The 20,503-nt window shown below is 47.6% G+C and overlaps 1 protein-coding gene across 7 annotated transcripts in view; it reads right to left on the bottom strand.

Moving 5' to 3' along the window:
* Positions 1-2,182: 2,182 nt before the first annotated feature.
* The window catches only part of BACH2 (BTB domain and CNC homolog 2), a 353,955-nt gene continuing 335,634 nt past the window's right edge, over positions 2,183-20,503 (bottom strand). For all 7 annotated transcript variants that reach the window (XM_032339048.1, XM_032339047.1, XM_032339042.1 and 4 more), the window contains 2 exons: positions 10,718-10,924; positions 2,183-6,474 (listed from right to left, as the gene is read on the bottom strand). In XM_032339048.1, the coding sequence (XP_032194939.1) occupies positions 5,995-6,474; positions 10,718-10,924 (687 nt within the window). In that variant the 3' untranslated portion in view covers positions 2,183-5,994. The remainder of the gene's footprint in view (positions 6,475-10,717; positions 10,925-20,503) is intronic.

The raw sequence follows: 20,503 nt of genomic DNA, 5'->3' as shown, positions 1-20,503 counted from the left end.
CCCTGTGATCTGTAACACAGGGATCAGAGGCAGGGAAAACCAGCTTACAATGCGTAATGATATGTCTTTATTTCATCAACAGAAATGGTGTCTAGACAAAATTCAGTTAACACTAGCAATTCAATTGAGTGAAAAAAGTTTTTTTTTTTTTGCACAATAGTGTATTTACAATGAGTAAATGAAGTTTCAATTCATTAGTTCATAGCAATGTTTTGTTTTCCCCCAAATGGTAAAAATTCTTAGTTACAGAGAATAAGCATCAACAGCCATTTCATTTTTACAATTAAAAACCACAACAAAAACCACAATCACTTAGGAAAAAAAAAAAAAAGACAAGCCTAAGAACTAGTACAATAAAATGATGCATTAAGTTACATTAATCGCATAGAATCTGTGTAAAAAGTATGTAGAAAAACACCTGATGTAACCTGTTACAGTCGTTGAGCAGTTATGAGAGGTACAGAGGGTTATACAGGTAGATATGTGTGAAACTGTCCGTATTGTTCGACCTGGGGAGGAAGAGAAGAGGGGCTGTGGCCCCTTGCATACACTGAGAAGACCCTGTTTTGAATATGGCCTCTGGAGTTTGTAAGGCATATATTAGAGGTGCACTTGCATCAGACTGGTTCTGGAACAAATTCTCCCAGGCCCTTCTGGCCTCACGAGCAAAAGGTGGTGCTTGCCTCGAATGGCTCACTGTGTGTCTGACCAGCACCCGGAGCTCCCAAGTGCATTTGGAATCTTCCTGGTCACTCGCTAGAAGTGGCAGGTCTTTTAGGTCCGAGCGTGAATGGGCATCCCATCATTCACACACGCCAAATGCACCATTAGGACCCCGTGGAGGTCACCCCCTCTGCCTGCAGACGTATTTTGGCAGGAGACTTAGCATCATCGGTAGGAAAGCCCCTCTTTGTCCACGTCCCTTCCCTCTTTCCTCACATGCGTGTCCAGTCAGCCCCCCAGGAACACTTGGCACTGAATGAATGGTCTTGGTGCCCTTCGGCTTCTAAGGAGGGCCACTGTTTGAGCTGAGGTCAATAAACGGGAATGAAGTGAAAGTCAGAGTTGTTTATCCATCGCTAGATAGCGAGATGCATGCACCACGTCACAACATGAAATCAAAGCGACAAAGTGGGCCTCTGCGACCAACAGAACGGCAGCCTCAGGTTCATAGTACAATTAAAATGCACTGATACTCCTCTGATATAAATATTATCTCCCAGGGTGGAGTGTAGGAAAATACTTTACACTTCCTTTTCTTGGCAAGAAATGTTTTTGCACCGTCGGTTGAATAATTTATCTTCAATCTGCCACAATAGGTCCTTTCTATGTACAAATACTATTTGCACACACGCTCTGTGTACAAATATCGTCTGTTCTGCAGCATCAGTCTTTGATGCCTGGGTCAGGAGATGGCTCAGGCGGTACTGAGAACATACAGACTGTCTCCACGCACACGGACATCCTGCACGCACACGGACTCCACGCAGGGCACTGCGCTGTGGACTGACTCGCCAGTAACTGCGCCTACAACAAGATCCTCAATCTGGGGAAGAAATACTAACTTATGATTGAGTGAACAGTTTTATTCTTAAAGGAAAAAAACAACAAAAAAAGATTCTGCCCCTCAGTCTATTTATAGTATTTTGAAGACAAAACTTGATGCCTGCTCCCTTCCTGGTCTACGACTCCTCCCGAACTAGAAGCCATAGGGGAGCAGGTTAAAGTCATTTATTGATTAAGCAGCTGCTCGTTTCAATGGGGTAGAATGTAGAGATCCAGCCAGGTAGGTCTTTTGTAGCCAAGTAGCTTTGTAGGCACTACCCACTTTGAGAGGGTTGTATTCCACAGGATGTGGAGCAGCATGTAGGGACTCTGGGATTTCTTAAAAGGCTTATAGTTTATACACCTTTGTTTCTTTTTCTTTAAAGGCATTCATAAAGTATTCAGAAAGAGAGTGTAGGTTTAGGCCTTTTTTTTTTTTTTTTAAATGAAGATTTTAAGTCATCTCTATGTGGGGCTCGAACTTACAACCCTAAGATCGAGTCATGTGCTTTACTGGCTGAGCCAGCCAGGCACCCCTAGATCTCCTGATAATACCTTCGAACTTCATATTGTGGCCACCTGATTTCTAGCAGTTCGCTGGTGCAAGTCCTAGAGCTGGTCCCTGGCCTCCTTTTTAAGGAGAAGTGGCAGTTGGCATTCTAATCGCTAGCCATTTTTTTTTTTTTTTTTTTACTTCCTTGGGAAAGCAATACAAGGATTAAATCCAAAGTCATAGTGCATCTTAAAAGCAGCATACTTTTAGAAAGACAGTTAATAAATTACTTGTACAATATACAAAATAATGTTTTATACTGCAGCATCACCTTTGACGCCTGAGTCATTGTGAGGGAACCCGGAATCGAAATAGCAGGATGGCCTAGTCAGTTTGCCAGCTCTGTTTTGTTTTTGCAACAGTTTTGTTCCAGAATCAGTACGTAATGAAGTCTGATTTTATTCAAGGCACCCCCAGATAACGCAGAGAAACAAACACATACAGCAAAGCACTCACCTGCCCAAAGCCTGACCAACCTGAATGAAGCGAGGTCGTCTGGACACACAAGTAGGACACAGGCAGATCCAAGGGGAGGACTAGATCCAGGCACATGGTAACAAGCCATGGGGCCTCCGCCGTGGTCCCCGCCCCAACAGCTCATGCCCACCTATTTGGAGACCCAACTAGGCCATGGCAGGGATCTTCCTAAGCAGTCCACGGTGGGAGGAGGGTCCTTTATTTTTATAAGGAAAGACCCTTCAGAGCACAACTACATGTCACCGTGCTGTGCAAACACTATTCCCTGTTCTTAACTCGCTTTTCCTTTTCATAAAAGACAGAGGCTGCACCAAGGGATCCCACATTAAGGAGACAGGCTGGTTTTTTAAAACTCCACTTGAGGCAGTTTGGATTCTGGTCCCCAGCTAGTCCTCCCTTTGAATCAACCTGCAAACAATTCTTAGGAACACGTGGTTCAGGGTAGCAGGAGACAAGACGGGTCACACAGACAATTGCACAAAGCCAGTCACTGTTTATGGTACATAGTGAACAAAATCATAAGTCGTTAAAAAAAAATCTCTAAGAAATGGAAAGTTTTTCAAGCAGTGTTTCTAACCAGTTCCCATAGCAGGAGTTTGGTTGCTGAAGAGAGAGAAAAGCAGCTGGGCTTGGGGGGCGGTGGTGATGGCCAGAGAATGTGGGCAGAGAGGGTGGAGGGAAAACAGGAGACCCCCTCCCCCACCCGGACTTGGCCACAGCGCCTGCATGCAGCCCAAACAGCAGACTGGGGGGGAGGGGGAGACCAACGGAATGTGGTCAAGATGACCAGTTTGCACACAAGCTGTCACCAGGGTAGATCACACCAACAGGCTGGTTTGGACCTGGTGATGAGACGAGCAGGAAACATTCTTTTTTTTCCAAAAGAAGAGGAGGTCACTTAAAAAAGGCAACAAGAGAGTTAAAAACAAAATACTGTTGGCTGACTCCACCACCATAACACAGACCTGTGGTGCCTCACGTGTTTCACATTGAATTTAAATTCCAGCTGTCACCAGTTTTCCACAAAGGCAAACTCCACTGTGAAGCACAGAACCGTTCCACTAGGCCAAGAAATTCCAACAACCGCAAAAAAAAAAAAAAAGGCAGCTCCAATTCTGAGCCGCCTCAGAATCTGTCTCAGACTAACACACGCACATACACACGCACATGAGGGGAAACAGAAACCCAGAGGCAGGTTTTAAAAGCGGAACTATTTGAAAAGAAAAGCCTTTTTTTTTTTTATCCTACCGCATGAACCAACAAATTTCTGGCATTCATACATATTTAAACATTTAGCGCTAATATTTGTACAGAAAAAAGTTAATAATACTAAAACATATGTTACTATGATTTCACTTTTCGCCTACATCATATACTAATTTCCCCTTTTACATGCAGCTTTAATATTGTCCAAACAATGGCACAAATAAAGAAACAAAGTCAACCATCTACTCCCCACTGCCCACCACCCCATCCCCACATCAAACCTTTCAGGACTCTTCCCTCAGCCAGGCTGGAGGGCCCACCGGAGGGAGGGAAGGAGGGACCCCTCCTCCTCTTAGGCTGGGGGCAGGGTCTGGGCACATCTTCCTGTAAACATGGCTGGGGGCCAGCACGCCCCCAAAGCCAAGGAAAGCTGCTCTCTATGGGTTGCAAGCCAACCAGTTTTGCAGCAAGAGAAGAAAATTATCAGGTGAGGGTAGGTGTGTGTGTGTGTGGTGGGGGAAGGGGCAGGGCAGGGAGGGCTCCTTGGCCATATCGTGTCCAAAGCCTCAGAATGAAATCTGCCTTCAGACAAGAGACGAGCAGAAAAACCCCAGAATTCAACTCAAAGCACGTGGAGAAGGGAGGGAGAAAGAAATGCTTTTGCTTGCGTCAGGGACGGAGCCCAGGCTCACATGTGCCCCCACTCTCTCCTACTCTGGCTGAGCTGCATTAACCCAGGACGCCGCTTACACGCAGAACACCAGCTGCTGTGATTCAATCCCACTCAAGGGAGAGGTCCTGGGAACCCAGCTGGGCAAGGGGCCTGTGAAGGGGAAGGGGGGCGGGGCAGGAGCGGGGTGGCTGATCAGCCAAATCCTTCCAAGAAGTTCCTCCTGCGCTGCCCTTCCAAGAGCAGGCAGAGGCCCAAGGATGGGTTGAAATGAATGGGACTCGCCCCCTGGGTGAGAAAACAGTTCTAAGTTGATTTGTAGGAGCCAATGCCTGCTGAGTTCTGGTACAAAATCATGGGTTCCTGCTGTTTGGATGCACTTTCGAGTGGATGTCCAAACTCTCTCCCCACTTAGGAGTCTGAACATTCAGCATCAACTCTGAACTCTCTGCATCTAAACTTTGCTTCCGGGAAAGGTGGGGAGGAGGTGAATTATAAAAATATTCAAGCAGATTATTGTCTACACATCCTAGGATGAATTCATTATTTGGCAAGATTATTTTTCCTACATAATTATCACCTGAGTGCTTTTTAATTAGCTAAAATGTCTTACTTTTCAACTAAAAGCAAAGAATATACAGTATACTTGAGTTATACTGAAGTAATAACAACTTCATTTAAGAAAATAGGTTTGACCCAAAACTCAGTGCAAGTGGCGAAGTTGACCATGACTGTACAGTATCTGCAAGAAAAAAAAAAAAAACAACAACAGAACAAACCACAACACTCAGATGACACCGGCCGATGGTGCCCAAAGCAAACCAAACAACAGAAAAAGGGTCGGAAATAAAGCCTCAAAAAAAAAAAAAAAAGCTTCCAACATTGAATTCTGTTCCATAAATAAGTACAAATTGAAATTGAACTGTGAAGCAAGAAAAATGACCATGTTAACAGTTACCAAACTAGTTCTAGCACTGGAGACAAAAGAAGAGGAATGTTGGAACCTGTTGATAAATGAGAAATGAAGTTTCCAGTTTTAGGATGAGAAAATTGAGGCATGCAGGACTTTTGCATATGGATATATATATATATTTTATATATATATTATATATAATATGTACAGTCTAGCTATAAAACTTTGATGTGTATAGAAGCTGTCTTCAATGAAAAAAATTGAACATTCAGAAGAAATTCCTGAGATAGGGTTTGTGACATGGGCCACTGAGAAAAAAAATCCGTGGTTGGGTCCTAGAGGTGTTATAGTCTATCCCTGTTGAGACTGAAATTAACCCACAGACAGGCAGTGTCACCACCGCCGTCTTTCCTTGCCTGGGCAAGGGGTAGCACCATTGTGAAGGGAACTGTGTATCACTCCTGCGTGAAGAGAGGAGGGAATACTTAGAAACAGTATTGCTGCTAAGAACGCTGTAGTGTGCACCAAATTCCTTCTTGGTTCTTCCAGACAACAGATGAAGAGCACCGCAGGCTGACCGTAGAACACCCAGGTGGGCGAGGTGGGAAAGCTGGGAGGCGGGCCGGGTCACTAGGTGTACTCTTTCCTGGGCTGCTCGTCGGTCGTACACTTATCAGTCATCTCCTGGCAGAAGTCCACGGTCACCGTCTGGCTCCTGGATTCCAGAGCAGGCGCCCTCTCTGAGAAGGTTCCCGGCTCAGCGCCCTCGGGCCTCCTGGAAGTACAGTTCTCCGGGGCGCCGCCGGGGGCCCAGGGAGGCCCGGGCGGAGCGGCCGCGGGCTCCAAGCAGCAGGGCGCGCCTTCCCCCACGGCGCACTGCGAGGCAGCCAGGTTCTGCTCGACGCCCAGGGGTGCGGGGTTAATACTGGAGGCTGTAGGGAGGCCCATGGGTCTGAGGACGGGGCAGTACCGGTGCAGGGCCTGGATCTGCTCAGGGCTCTGGATGTCGCGGCAGACTTCCTGGGAAAGGCAGGAGAAGTTGTCCAGCAGCTCCCCCATGCAGGCTTTCAGTTGGTTCCTCTCTGACAACAGCTTCTCTTTCTCACACACCTGGGCAACAGAGGGAGAAGAAAAGAAAAAAAAAAGGGGGGGGGGCCCCATGAAACCTGAACGGGAAGACAGAAGCCCTGGTTTCTGGGGGATTTCCAGCTTCCATTCCTACATTTGGTATGACAGAGTCACTCGTGAATGACGGACGAGGCTGGGATCTAGGAACCTACAAGACGTGTATCCAAGGAGCCTGGTCAAGAGTTTCCTATCCGAGTAGCCTATCCAGGTGTGCCATGAGCCTGACGCCTCCCCCCCGGGGCAGCTCTCCATCCCTCTCTGGGGTCTGGCGAACGACCAGCAACATTCCCTCCAACCAGAGGACTGCAGGGCCTCCAGGCTCTGGTTTCCTGAATGAGGGTTTGTAAAGCATCAGTTAGAAAACTCTCAGTCCCAAACTTTGTCGTTGAAAAATCTCCCCCAGTGTATTAGGCTGCCATTTTGGAAAGTCAGAAATTGGCCGATTCCAACTTTATGACATTTTGGGAAAAGGCAATGGGGCGGGGGCAGGGGCAGGGGGAAGACCGGTGGTTGCCAGGGAAGGTGGGGGGGGGGGAGAGGGATGGACAGGTGGAGCACCGAGCACGTTTAGGGGAGTGAAATTACTCAGTGTACAGTCGCTGTGGATGCACTGTCCAAATCCGCACCCCATACCACACCAAGAGTGAGGCCTGACACAAATTATGGGCTCCGGTGATTACCCTGTGCGGATTCAGGTTCCCCCCAGTCAGGTGGGAGGTGTCCATAACGGGGAGGAGGTGAGTGTGTAGGGGCAGGGGGCAGGGCATTCAATTTTGCTGTGAACCAAAAACTTCTCTAAAAAGAAGTCTACGGAAGACAAATCAACACAGATCACAACAACAAAGAGTGACTCTGGTTAATTTCCCACGGTTCACTCAAACCTCAGCAGGCTTTCCGGCCTCCGCGGCGGACAGACAGACGGAACACAGCGGGTCCTCTCGGGGACAGGGGGCTGCGCAGCGCGTCTGGGGCTCGGGCTCTCCCTGCACACGCGAGGTGCGGAGACGAGCCCTAGCCCACGACCCCGGGGTTCCGAGATGTCGTCCTCCAAGAAAATCGAACCTAAGCTCTTATGTCCCTAAAATCCACCATCTCGTCGGAGAGATGAGTTTCGCTGCTGAGGGGAGGCTGGTGGAGGTGTCACCCCAACTCTCTCCGCAGGGAGCGAAGATGTGGAGGCGCACGGGGTGCACGCCAAGAGAAGCGGCAACCGGACATCACCCCCAGAGCGGAGGGGAGAAGGGCGCTGGGCGGGGTTGAGGGGGGAGCGAAAGGAGGAGAGAGAAGCAGACACAGGAGGCGGGGGCTCCGACACGGCTGCTGCGCGTGCTGCTCACGAATGCAATCTGGCAGGCAGCGTGGGCGTGTGTGCCGGAGACAGAGATTTACACGGGGAAAGGGCACCTGCTAAAATATTTATAAATTTATCAAGAAAACATGTTTTAAAAATGAAAAATAAACAGATGTACGAGTGCAAGTTGAGAGAAATACATTATGCAAGTTTGCAAGAGCTCAGTGGTGTGCCGCAGGCAGCGTGGGCGTGGGGAGCGATTGCGCATGCGCTGGAGACGTGCCGGGCCCACCCGACCGGTCTGTCCCCGCCCGCCAGCGCCAGCCGGGCACCCGGACCAGGGGAGCCAGCACCGCAGCGCGGCCAGAGGGCGGTGGGTAAGAAACGAAGCGCAGCCGGGAGGTCTCCTCGTGAAAAAACTTAACGTTTGTGGCCGCGCAACCTGGGGGCCTGCAGCTGGGAGGCCACACCACCCAGGCCCAGGAGGGTCATCTCAGTCCCCAATCTGCCACTAACCCCCCTACTGTGGTCCCAAGGGTCCCGGGCCACTCTTAGCCCGCGAGGAGAATGAACTGCCGTGGGGACAGCGTTTTGGCTCTCCACAGGAAAGGTAGTTATAAACCCAGGCCCTGGTTACAGTGAAGCTCTAAGGAAAGACAGTTGGACACTGAGGAGCACACGAGTCTGTCAGTCCGTGGGGAAACGCGGACTATTACTGAAGGGGTTCCCAAAACGGGGGGGGTGGAGATGTAGGAGGTGACCTCTCCGTTTTTCAGCTGAACAGTGTCAGCAAAGTGCTTTAGATATCTGCCTGGTGTGTGCTTTAGACTATTATTTGTTGTTTATTGTTACTAGACTTCACTATCCGTATTGCAAAGTTTTACTGAAAGAATTCTAATTATAAAACCAGGCATTCCTTAAACAACGGTGATAAGGATCGTTCTACTTCCTGGAGAGGGGCACAGGGCGGAATGACCCTGGATGTGTGTTCAAGGCCCTGGTGCTTGTACTCCGCAGGCTCAGCCTTGCTGAGTCCCCACAGAGGCCCAGCACGCTTTAGAAGACCCATATTCACCAGCCACAATGTCTTGCTTCCTTACGTCGCTTACATGCAAACTGTTGTTGCTGTTAAGCAACATTAAAGAAAAATTTGAATGACAGAAGGGATTTGTAATCCCCCAACCCAGTCACAATTTCAAATACATTTCAAGGCAAAAGACATTTCCGGAGAGGCCTCCTGGGGCTGCACGGGTGTGACTGAGAGATGATCCGGTCACTGTCTTTGTTGTGAGGAATCTACCATTTGGGCCAAGGGCTTGGGGAGACAGACACACACTTAGATGGGGCGAGTCTGCTATGATAACCACGAAGCCAGAGGTCAGATCTGGGCTCCTGGGATAGGTGCTCAGCCTCACCGGAGACTCAGGAAAGGGGTTTCCTCAAGAGGGGACAGTAACTTGATTCTCAAAAGGATGAAGGATGAAGTCAGAAAAGAAAATGTTTGAAGCCTGTCCGAAGTAGAGGGGAGACGGCAGAGGCACAGACAGAAGCAGAAACAGCGGCTAGCAGGAAGTGCAAAGTACTGGACATTGGGGTCAAGTTGGAGGACAGGAGTGGAAGGTGATGCTGGAGGTAATTATTGACTAATTTGCACAAGCAAGCATGGATGTCTTGCTGGGAAGCTTGGGCTTTATTTTTCGGGCAAGCGAAGCCACTGTGAGGAGCAGGTTTCCCCTGCTTGATGGGAGTTAATTAAAAAGAAAAAAGACCCTGAGGTCCAAGACTACCTTGAAAACAGGTAACACTTACTCATACTTCTTTTTTCTTTTTTAAAGATTTATTTGTTTGACAGACAGAGATCACAAGTAGGCAGTGAGGCAGGTGGGGGTGGGGGTGGGAAGCAGGATCCCTGCTGAGCAGAGAGCCCGATGCAATGTGGGGCGTGATCCGAGGACCCTGAGATCATGACTTGAGGCGAAGACAGAGGCTTAACCCACTGAGCCACCCAGTCGCCCCTACTCATATTTTTCAAATGCTTTATCTTGCTCTTAGGGTCTCATCAGGATGGTGGCCTACCATGACGCAAAGCATCACCATGTATAGTCCGAGGACCTGAGCTTAGATCATAAGCACATCACTGGCCTCTCTCTTCTTCAGCCTGACAATGGACCCAGCATCTAAGATGTTTCCAGTATTTGGCTAGCATAAAGGTCGAGCTGCATTAGACTGCACTGGTTGCCTTCAAAGCTAAGTCAGGAGCCCGAGGGGCCCTGGATTTACTTCCTGTAGCTTAAGCTCACCAAGGGGAAGGGGGAACTGAGGTCTCAGTGAGGGAAGACTGGGAGATGGGGGCTTTTTCCCTGAGACAAAATACTCTCAGGCCCAGGGAAGAGTTGCGAGCCACTTGGAGGCAGAACTGTGATCAAGAACCTTGGGGCTGCGAGGGACTTCAGGTGTCCTATCTGGATTCTACGCTCTCCTGTGGAAGGCAGGAGAAAGCAGTGGTGAACATACAAGATCTGGGTTTGCATTCAAGCTCTGCCACGTAGTGGGGAGCTGGCAAATCTCTCTGCACTCGTTTCCTCCTCTGTAAATGGAGGGAAAACAGAACCCAAGTCACAGGGTGGATGTGGGAATTAAAGGCGATCGTTTATAAAGACATCTGAGAAAATACCCAGTCCACACATGTATGCAATAAATGTTAGCTACTAGTAACTCCCTCTATCCCCAGGGAGGTTGAAGGTATGTAGACAATGCTGGCACACATAACTGCAGATAGAAGGCTCTTACTTTTGCGGAGAAACTTGTCTCAAAATAAACTCAAAACTCCCTGAATGATGGCCCTTCTCTGCATGTCTTTTGCCTTTATCACCGCAGCCTTGCACAATTCCTGCTCCCTCCAGGTTGCTGACAACAACGAACAGATCAACTCACCAATTTGCGGATTTCACATTCTAAATTCTGAATACAGTCCAGTTTCCTCTTGCGGCAGCGCTGGGCCGCGATGCGGTTCTTGCTGCGCCGCCGGACGTCGTGAATGAACTCTAACTGTTCTGAGGTTAGCTTGTGCATCTTAATCATCATCTGGAAATCGTTCCTTGGAAGATCTGTGATTTGATCTACAGGAAACGGAAGTTTGACCTGAAAGCAAGAACAGCAGAATATAATTATGGTAGTTGGTTGTTAGTTTGAATTCCAGTGGGCAGAACGTCAAAAAAAAAAAAAAGTAAAACCTCCTTTTTAAGATGACCAGGTAGGATGGAAGCTACTGAAAGCAAGTGGTGATTAATCCTTTCTTGTCTTAGATACAAATCAGATGTCATATTTAGAGAGTCAAACAGAATGTGAACACACAAATTATAATGTGATTATCACTCCTGGGATTTCTGTAGCAAACAGCATGGGAGATAGTGGAAAATATGGACTTTTTCACTGTTACAATTTTGTAAGAAAGGCTATATAGTTAGTTGAAACCCACTCCTGTAGATCCTCAACTCAGCAAGAGAACAATTTACAGACAGACATCATCTAAGGAATTGTCTGAAACACTTGAATAAGGAAAGCACAACACACCTCGAAGAGGTTGGAAAGACGAAAAAACAGCGTGATTTTCAGTGACACGGCATAACGAGATGCAGCGGCAGAACTCGGGAAGTCTACACTGGGGTGGACTTGGATGTGGGCTTTAGTCCTTCCACCAGACCTCAGCCTAGTTACCTTACTTCTCTGGGCCTCACTCTCCTCATCTGCAGAATGGCGCAGGCTTCTAAACTGCACAGGACTCTACACAATTGGACACTTGGGGCAGACTGTGTTTTCCAAAACTACAATGGCCATCCCATCTCACATTTTCTTTTCCAACGTGATATTGACATTTCCGAAAGCAGGATGCACATTCCTGCCCCAGGATCACCACCATGCGGTAGAAGTCACAGCATGTGGCTTGAGGCTGGGTCATAAAAGGGGCTGCAGCTTCCTCTTCGGCTTCTCAGGCTGCTCTCTCTCTGGAGGAAAGCGGCTGCCAGCTTACAGGGCTCCCAGGCAGCCCCAGGCCCCAGTTGTGGAGAACTGAGACCTGAGGCCAACAACCAGCGTTAGCTGGCCAGTCAGTGCTTGAACCACCCTGACGTGGACTCTGCAGACCCCGTCAAACCTCCATGGATGCAAGGCCCAGCCCCTGACTTCAGTCTCATGAGCGATTCCAAGCCGGCTGTGCAAAGATGGGCCAGTCCTGAGTTCCTGCCCCACAGAAAGGTCTTAACCGAGTTAAGCCGCGGAGTCTGGGGGTCATTTGTTATGCTGCGGTGATAACTGATGCAGATACTGTCAGCAGCAAGATTCCAACTTCCAGACCCTTGACAAAGACGAATAAGCATTATCCAAGGAGAGGAAATGTGTCTCTGGAGGGATGGATCTGTGTCCTCCTTATATTCTGTCAAGTGCACAGGCCTGGATCTTCAGCACTGCCCTCTCCAAGACTCTTGTTGGTGATGCAGGGACTTCGGGGTTCGGTTCTGGTCCTGTTTCAGAAAAGGAAGTTCGCGTGTTGCTTGGCTAACAAAGTGTCCATGTCTGGGACTCGTTCACTTAGCGCTTGTTGACATCAGTGTCTGCTTTCCGTGGACCAGCAGATGGCGCTATAAACCTACACTTCCTTCAGGTGCCCGCCCAGCGCTGTCCAATGCAAACAAGAGCTGTGATTTCCCATTTCTAGCAGCCACATTAAAGGGAGTGAAAGGAAACAACTGAAATTCATTTTAATAGTATATTTAGTTGAGTCCAATAGGTCCACAACATTTCAACATATAATTAATATAAACATTATTGGGATGCTTTACTTTTTTGGCACTACATTCTCAAAACTGGAAGCGTTTTTTGCACTTCGCACAATTCAGAACGAGGCACATTTCTAGGGCTCGATAGCCGCGTGTGGCTGCTACACTGGACAGCACAGCTCTAGGAGACAGAACAAATGGGACACAGTGAACCGGAAACCAGAAAAACAGGAGGGTCCAGGTTTAACTGATCAAAATATTTTCGGGTGCAGAAACCAAGCCCTCGTTAATATTCAGCAGCTGCCGTGTTATGTCTGCGTTGCTCAAGGGAGTCAGATGAAGATACTCTATTCTGAGCTCCGGCTTTTGCTTTGATTGCATCAGATGCAGGAAGCCGGGTCTAGATCCCAGCATTTACGGCTAGTTAATCCCCAGTCACAAAGGCAGTCACACTGCACGATCATTTGACTTTTCTGTGGCTGGATGCAATTGCTTTGTCAGGTTCCTTCATAGCTCTGAGCCTGCCGGACGTGACATTTGCTGAGGGCTCCCAGTGGCTGCTCTGATTCAACTTTCAACTTCTGCCCAGTGAATTGTGTCCCATGACACCTGTACAATTTTGGCCCAAGAAAGCAAACTCGCCACAGCACACATTCCTCCACACTCAGCTCAGCCCTGCTCTCACTGCTGAAGGCGGTCAGCCAGGGAAAGCCAGCAGGCTTTGTCCATGGGCTGTGTTTGCACAGAGCTTATAATGATCCGAAGAATGTTTGATTTCCTTTTCTACCCTTTGGATAACAAACAGACACTCCAATCCTGGACAATGCCTGACTCACATGGAGATCAGCCTGGCGGGGACACGGACGTTTCCACACCAGGCAGGAGCCTTGTTTGCCCACAGAGGTTGCAGCACCATGGGGCCTCGGGTAGACTCTCCTTCTGCCAACCAAAAAGCAAGGCTGCTTCTGCTCTAAATCCTGTTTACTTCTCTTCCCAAAGAATATGTACCTACGGTTCGGGCCACAGGGAAAGTCAAAAGGCCTTCTAGACCGAGAGCAACTGTATTTAAAATCATCCAGACAGCAAATATGAAACACCAGGGAAACAGAACAGAGGTTGACAGGAAAAGGAAAAATCAACAAAGCTCGTTTCAAAGTCCTTGAAGCAAAGGCCGTATAAAGTTTCGGTAGAGCTGTTGCAACTCCAGCTGCTTTTTAAAGAGGTCAAAGGAAAAGAAAATAGTCAGCTCTAGAGCTTCTTCCATGGGAAAGAAACTGCATGGCTGACCACTCTTTTTCTTCCTAATAGGCTCTGTGCACAAGGGAGAGCTTACACTGACTACCAAGAGGAAGTCCTGAAGGGTTCTTGGGAAGGAACAATGGTGAACCTGGCCATGGCTCTTTCTCATTTCTCATAAGTTCCAAGCCAGTGGACATCTTCCCTGGAGATAAAGAGCAGCCACAGACCCCCTTATGAAGCGGGGAGAATAGTCCATTCTCAAACTTGCAGGCCCCCAGCCTCCCCAAACGGGGCTCAAAAGTCAGCGAATGCACCTCAGCCTTCGAAGGTTCAGACACTTCAAGAGGGGGGAGGCTCTTCTTCTGGAGAATTCTTCTAACCCAAATAGGCCCTATAGGGCTTACCATCTTACTTACTGCCCCTCCACACACTTCTTCTTCCAGGGTTTTACTTCTCAGCAGTGGTTTCATTGTCAGTCACTGGACTCTCAGAAACAGTGCGAAACACTCAGCCTAACAAGATGAAACGTCCTGCCGGCTCCCACCACCACCTGTCTGAACGCTGGCCCGCACCTGCTGTCGGCTACCAGACCCACAGGAGGCGAAGCCCATCAGGCATCTGAGGCTAAGCACGCCGCACAGCAGGGGAAGGGCCCGTGCGGCTGAGGGTACTGATTTCTCACGGGTGCTGCTCATCGGTACCCCCTACCCCCACTTCGGTTTTCAGCTGGGACTCCGAAAGTCAGGCGCAGCCACTGAGTCAGCAAGGCAAGGGCACCAACAGGGCCCTGTGCATGGTTGGCTACCGTTGATATGCTAGTCTCTCTCCTCGGCCCTCTGGAGCAGGACTGGAAGAACAGGACAGAGGACTTTCCTGCCCAGTCCCAGGACCAGACTGCTAAATGGGGCCCACAGTGGGGTTAGACCTTCTGGGGGCTCCAGCTTAGGAGCACCTGGTGAAATGGGGGGTTGCGGCAGGGTGCTGAGGGACCTCTGGCCACAGGGGCCAGCAAAAGGTGAGAGAAAGTGGTAGCATCTGGATGGTAAGTGAAACCGAAATACTCCTCCTCCAGGGCCTGGGCAGGTTGCTGCGGGAGCCTGGGGAGCCAGCGCCTCGTCTGCGCCACAGAGATCCGTTGTTCCGCTTCTCTCCTTACCAACAACCACACTGCTCTGCAGCCAAAATGACCCTTTGCTTCCAGTTTAACAAAAATACCATTAAAAATTACATAAGAAGGGACGCCTGGGTGGCTCAGTTGGTTAAGCAGCTGCCTTCGGCTCAGGTCATGATCCCAGCGTCCTGGGATCGAGTCCCACATCGGGCTCCTTGCTCTGCAGGGAGCCTGCTTCTCCCTCTGACTCTGCCTTCCACTCTGTCTGCCTGTGCTCGCTCTCGCTCACTCTCTCTCTGACAAATAAATAAATAAAATCTTAAAAAAAAAATTACATAAGAAATATAACTTCTTGCAGAAAATTCAAATAGGAGACGAAAGAGGAGAAAAAATCCCCCCCCCCCCGCCCAGACAATAGCGGTCTTGCTCCCAGGGACTCCCCAGAGACTCTGTTTCCTCTGCAGCTTTTGTACAGGGTTGTAAACAGACCACACTTCACCATGCCCCTTACCACATTTCACTTGCCTGGAGCTGCCGGTTTGCTGAACGGGAGCTACTGGAGAAGGACAAAGATGCAAAGGTTGCAGGAAAAGCTGAGGACAAGCATTTCCTCTAGAAATCCCAGCCGAAGCCAGTTTGCGAATCTTCTTTCCTACCTCCGTTCTTGGTTTCGTTACCAGATGTTGAATAGAAGCCGCGGGAGTCGGATCATGCTAACAGTACCCTGAGGCTCAATGCCCTTAACACCTGTGTTCTTATAAGACCCTGGGAGCTCTGTCCCTCCTCACAGGAGGAAGCAAGACCCCACTGGGCTGCTGATTCAGTGCTGGGGGCAGGCGGACAGCCAGGTCCGTGCTAGACGGACGCCCGAGACAGAATCACCCATCTCCACTAAGAAACGTTTCCTGCAAAATTGTCCTTTCTACCCTCTGTTCTCATGGTCCACTTTACAATGCAGGACACCTGGGATTTAGTCGTACTGCTATTAATTAGCTGTGTGACCTCAGGCCAGTCTTTCATTCTCTCTGTCCCGAAGTTCTTTGAGGATCCGTGAGAGAGGAAGATAATAGATGCCCTACTTAACTTACAGGATGGCTCCGAAGAATAAAATTGGATAACAGATGGAGAAAGTGCTTTGAAAGGTCCGAACTGCCTGATAGATATGAGGTATTATTAATTCTGTTGATTAGCCCTATCTTTCTTTGTCACATGGTTTCTTCTTCCAGACAGAGTACACATTGGAATTCCAGATGCTGGGAACATCTTTCTAGACCACACAAGAGCGTCGTTCTAATTAGAAATGCGGCCGACGTCTACGCTGCCTTGCGAAGTTTTCTTTTTATTAAGCAGACCAATCAGAGGCATTTTAAGAAAGATGCCTGATTCAATGAACCACAAAAAATGACTATAAAAATTTTACATACAACATATGTCTGGAAGATGGCATGTGGGTGGAAGAGTCAGAGTCAGACACGGCTCTTCCCTTTTATTACATGTCAGACATTACTTCTCCGAGCTTCCACACACGCATCAACACAAACATACACACATCCTCACTCGTGAACGCTTTATCCCTCCTGACATGAAATGTGTTAATAGAGCAGGTCCACCTCATCAATCCTTTTGGCCATGCAAATTGTCTTTCTAGTGCTTCCTTACTAAAACCTACAATTAATTAGAAATGCTTGTGGTAGAAAACCATCCCACAAAGAAGGTTACTCCTTGGGAAATACTTGTGACTTGTCTATCATTTTCACATTGTAAAAATGAACCTGTACACCAAAATGAGGTACCACTTCACATGCACTAGGATGGCGAAAATAAAAAGCTGGACAGTAACAAGTGCTGGCGAGGGCATGGAGAAATGGGAACGCATGGGGGGCGCCTGGGTGTCTCAGTCTGTTAATCGGCTGCATTTGGCTCCGGTCATGGTCCCAGGGTCCTGGGATCAAGTTCTGCATCAGGTTCCCTGCTCAGCTGGGAGTCTGCGTCTCCCTCTGCCCCTTCCCCCACTCGTGCTCTCTCTCTCTGTCAAATAAATAAAATCTCAAAAACAAAACAAAACAAAATGGGAGCCCTTGTGCACTGCTGGTGGGAATGTCAAATGGGGCCATTACCTTGGAAGACAGTCTGGTAGTTTCTCAGAAGGTTAAACATATTGTTGTCACATGAGTTAGCGATTCTACTGTTACATACATAATGAAGAGAACCGAAAAACTGTGTCTACAAAACACCTACACACCAATGATAAGAGTCAAAAAGAGGAAACCATACAAACGCCCTTCAGCCGATGAACGGATCAACAAAGTGCGCTATGTCCACAGGGTAGACGATTATTCCGCGATAAAAAAGAACAATTCACCGATATAGGGTGAACCCGCTGGTACATCAGTGGCAAGGATGAACCTCAAAAACATTATGCCGGTGAAAGAAGCCAGACGCAAGAGGCCACGCAGCCTAAGATCCCATTGTTATGAAATGTTCAGAAGAGGCAAGTCTTTAGAGATAGACGGTAGATCAGTGTTTGCCTGGGGTTTGGGAAGGACAGTGAGGAGTGCCTGCGAATGGGGATGGTGTTTCTTCTTGGGGTGATTAGAATGTCCTGGAATTAGAGTGGAGATGGTTCACATCTTTGTGAATCACTGAAAAATCCCTGAATAATTCACTTTTAACAGGTAAATTTATGGTGTGTGAATTGTATCTCAATTAAATCATGACTCTGTGTGAGATATACGTACATAAAATTCAGACATTACAGAGGTACACAGAATGAAACTTTCCTTATATTCCTCCCCAATGTTGCCTCCTATTTTTATCTTACTCTCCATACTGCCTTTTTAGTCATATGTATATTTACAAAGCAAATTAGAACCTTGTTATACATACTGTTTTGTTACTTTTTCTACTTAATATGACCTGTTTATATTTTTCACCATTGGAAGTAAGACAAAAGTTCCCAAACTGATTTTTTAAGTAATATAGCAAACCCAAAAGTCATTTAGAAAAAGATGGATAGCTTGAGTGCATGAAACTTAAACATTTCAGTATGGGGAAAAATGCCATAAATAAAAAGACCTAGTAGGAGAAAATATGGGAAACATTTCTAATAAAAGGTTAATATTCCTGTATTAGGGACTGGATCCTACAAGCTGATTTAAAGATGAACACCACAAGAGAAAAATGGGCAAAGATGTAAAGTGGCAAGTCAGAGAAAGGGAAATAAAAGTGGCACATACACTTACAGACGTCAACCTCGTCAGTTTTTATCTTTTACCCAGCAGATGGGCAAAATTTAAAAGGACTGGTAACAGCCAGTGCTGGCAAGAACAGGGGGGGAACGGACATCCATAAATTGCTAAAGGATACAACTTTTTGGGGAAGTAGGCAGTATTTCACAGATCAGCATCACCTTTAACCCACTTAGGGGATTCTAACCCACAAAAATAAAAGCACCACTACTGAGTATGTTCACAAAAATGTTTATTGCAGCAATTTTTGTAAGAAGGGAAAAAAACTGGAAACAGCTGGACTGTCACTTGATAGACGGAAGCTAGGATAGCTATGGTTAGCTATCATCTGTGCTGTGTGGGGCCTGCGGATATTAAAGACGTATGATTTAACCTGATGTGACTGACCTAGAGGCATGCACACAGTAGAACAGCTCTGTGACAGAAGCTAGTTCAGCAGTCAACGCCACTAAACTAAAACTCAACCCCCCCGAGTTGCGAATACGTAATTGTGTGTTGTTGCAGGCACAGAGAGAGCCTGTAAAATTTGGTCTGTTAGGGGCTGGGTAAGCGGTGATTGATTATTTCAAAGAAGAAAGTAATTTTAAAGAGCTGATTGTTGAGGAAGGATAATACTGTGCTCATTGAAGCTCTCTTCAAAGCTAGGGGCCTGTGAAAAAGGATGAGAGAAGTCAGAACCGACGAGATGGTGTAACAAGGACACCTCACCGGCTGTTAGGAATGCTGCTATTTTCTTTTGAGCTAACATTTTGGCTCCTGACTGAGGTGGAGAAGAGAGGCTGGGAAGGAGCCCGGCCTGTCTGTCTGGAGCACTGGACAGGTGCCTGGTCGGAGGGGAGAACTCTGCTTTCTGACTCCAGTGTCTCCTTCGGCTTCATGCAGAAGGGGAGTCACCTAGCCTTCTCCGAAGAGCAGATCAGGGCAGGACTCAGACCAACAGAGGTTGGCCTTTTCTGGATCAGTTCAGGAAAACAAGGCACAGTTCACGTTGTGAATAAAGGATTTGCCTTCAGTGTTATTACTGGGGACCATACTTCGCCTGGGGTCAAAGAAACGCCTGGAAGCAAATTATTAACCCAAAGAGGAACAGTCATGCTGGGTCTCTGAGACCTAATCTCTACTCTAGGAAAACTAAAATGTCAAACTGGGAAGAAGTTTACCTTTATTCTAACAACCCTGTCCAAAATGCCCTTCCGCGGGGGGCTAAATGTGATTCTTGAAACAGTATAGAGCTCTGGTAAAGGTCCCTGCTTTCAGTGTTTAGAAATGCAAAGAGCATTTTTTTTTTTAAGTTAAAAATATTTTTATTTATTTATTTTGTTTAAGTTGAAGTAAAAATATTTTTATTTTAAAAAATTTTTTAAAAGATTTATATTTATTTATTTGACAGAGAGAGAGATCATAAGTAGGCAGAGAGGCAGGCAGAGAGAGAGAGAGAGAGAGAGGAGGGGAAACAGGCTCCCTGCTGAGCAGAGAGCCCGACGCGGGGCTCAATACCAGGACCCTGGGACCATGACCTGAGCTGAAGGCAGAGGCCCAACCCACTGAGCCACCCAGGTGCCCCTAAAGTAAAAATTTTTTTTTTTTAAAGATTTTATTTATTTATTTGACAGAGAGAGATCGCAAGTAGACAGAGAGGCAGGCAGAGAGAGAGAGAAGCAGACTCCCTGCTGAGCAGAGAGCCTGATGCGGGACTCCATCCCAGGACCCTGAGATCATGACCTGAGCCGAAGGCAGCGGCTTAATCCACTGAGCCACCCAGGCGCCCCAAGTAAAAATATTTTTAAAGCACTGGTATTTTTCATGAAATTTTTTATAGGTTGAATGAAGTTTCCTTTTGACTGGTTCGTTTAGAATTGAGACGTTCTAAAGGTAGACAAGTGACGTTGCCCAAACCCCCAGGAAAAACACACATGCTCTTGTTGGTGGCATTTCATTTGAAGAGAGTGACTTTAAACTCTCTTTTGGGATATGAGAGAGATAAAAGGAGATGATCAGAAACTGACAGTTCCTTGAACATATGCAAATGTCATGACAATACAACCCCTTCAGCTTACTGGTGGGCGGCTCCTCTTAGGGTAGAAACAAAGACAAAGACATTTGTCCTTTTCTCCAGACACCACTCCTCGGCAAGATAAATCATTACGCTGATGAACTTGACCCAGGGACTAGGTTTCTGCATCAGGGGTGCTTAGGAACAATGTCAGGGGAAAAAAAAAAAAAAGAAAACCTCACCTTAGTTATGATGAGAGGAAGGGAAACGAGTGAGGAAAGAGAGAGCACAAGGTTTCACTGTTTTCATAAAAAGTCCTCTCAGCTCAGGGGGGCACAGATGCCACCTGCCTGG

This window comes from Mustela erminea, chromosome 4 (genome assembly GCF_009829155.1).
Source record: "Mustela erminea isolate mMusErm1 chromosome 4, mMusErm1.Pri, whole genome shotgun sequence".
Classification (NCBI taxonomy): domain Eukaryota; kingdom Metazoa; phylum Chordata; class Mammalia; order Carnivora; family Mustelidae; genus Mustela; species Mustela erminea.
The sequence above is the reverse complement of the archived record's forward strand: the minus strand, read 5'-3'. Positions and strand labels throughout refer to the sequence as shown.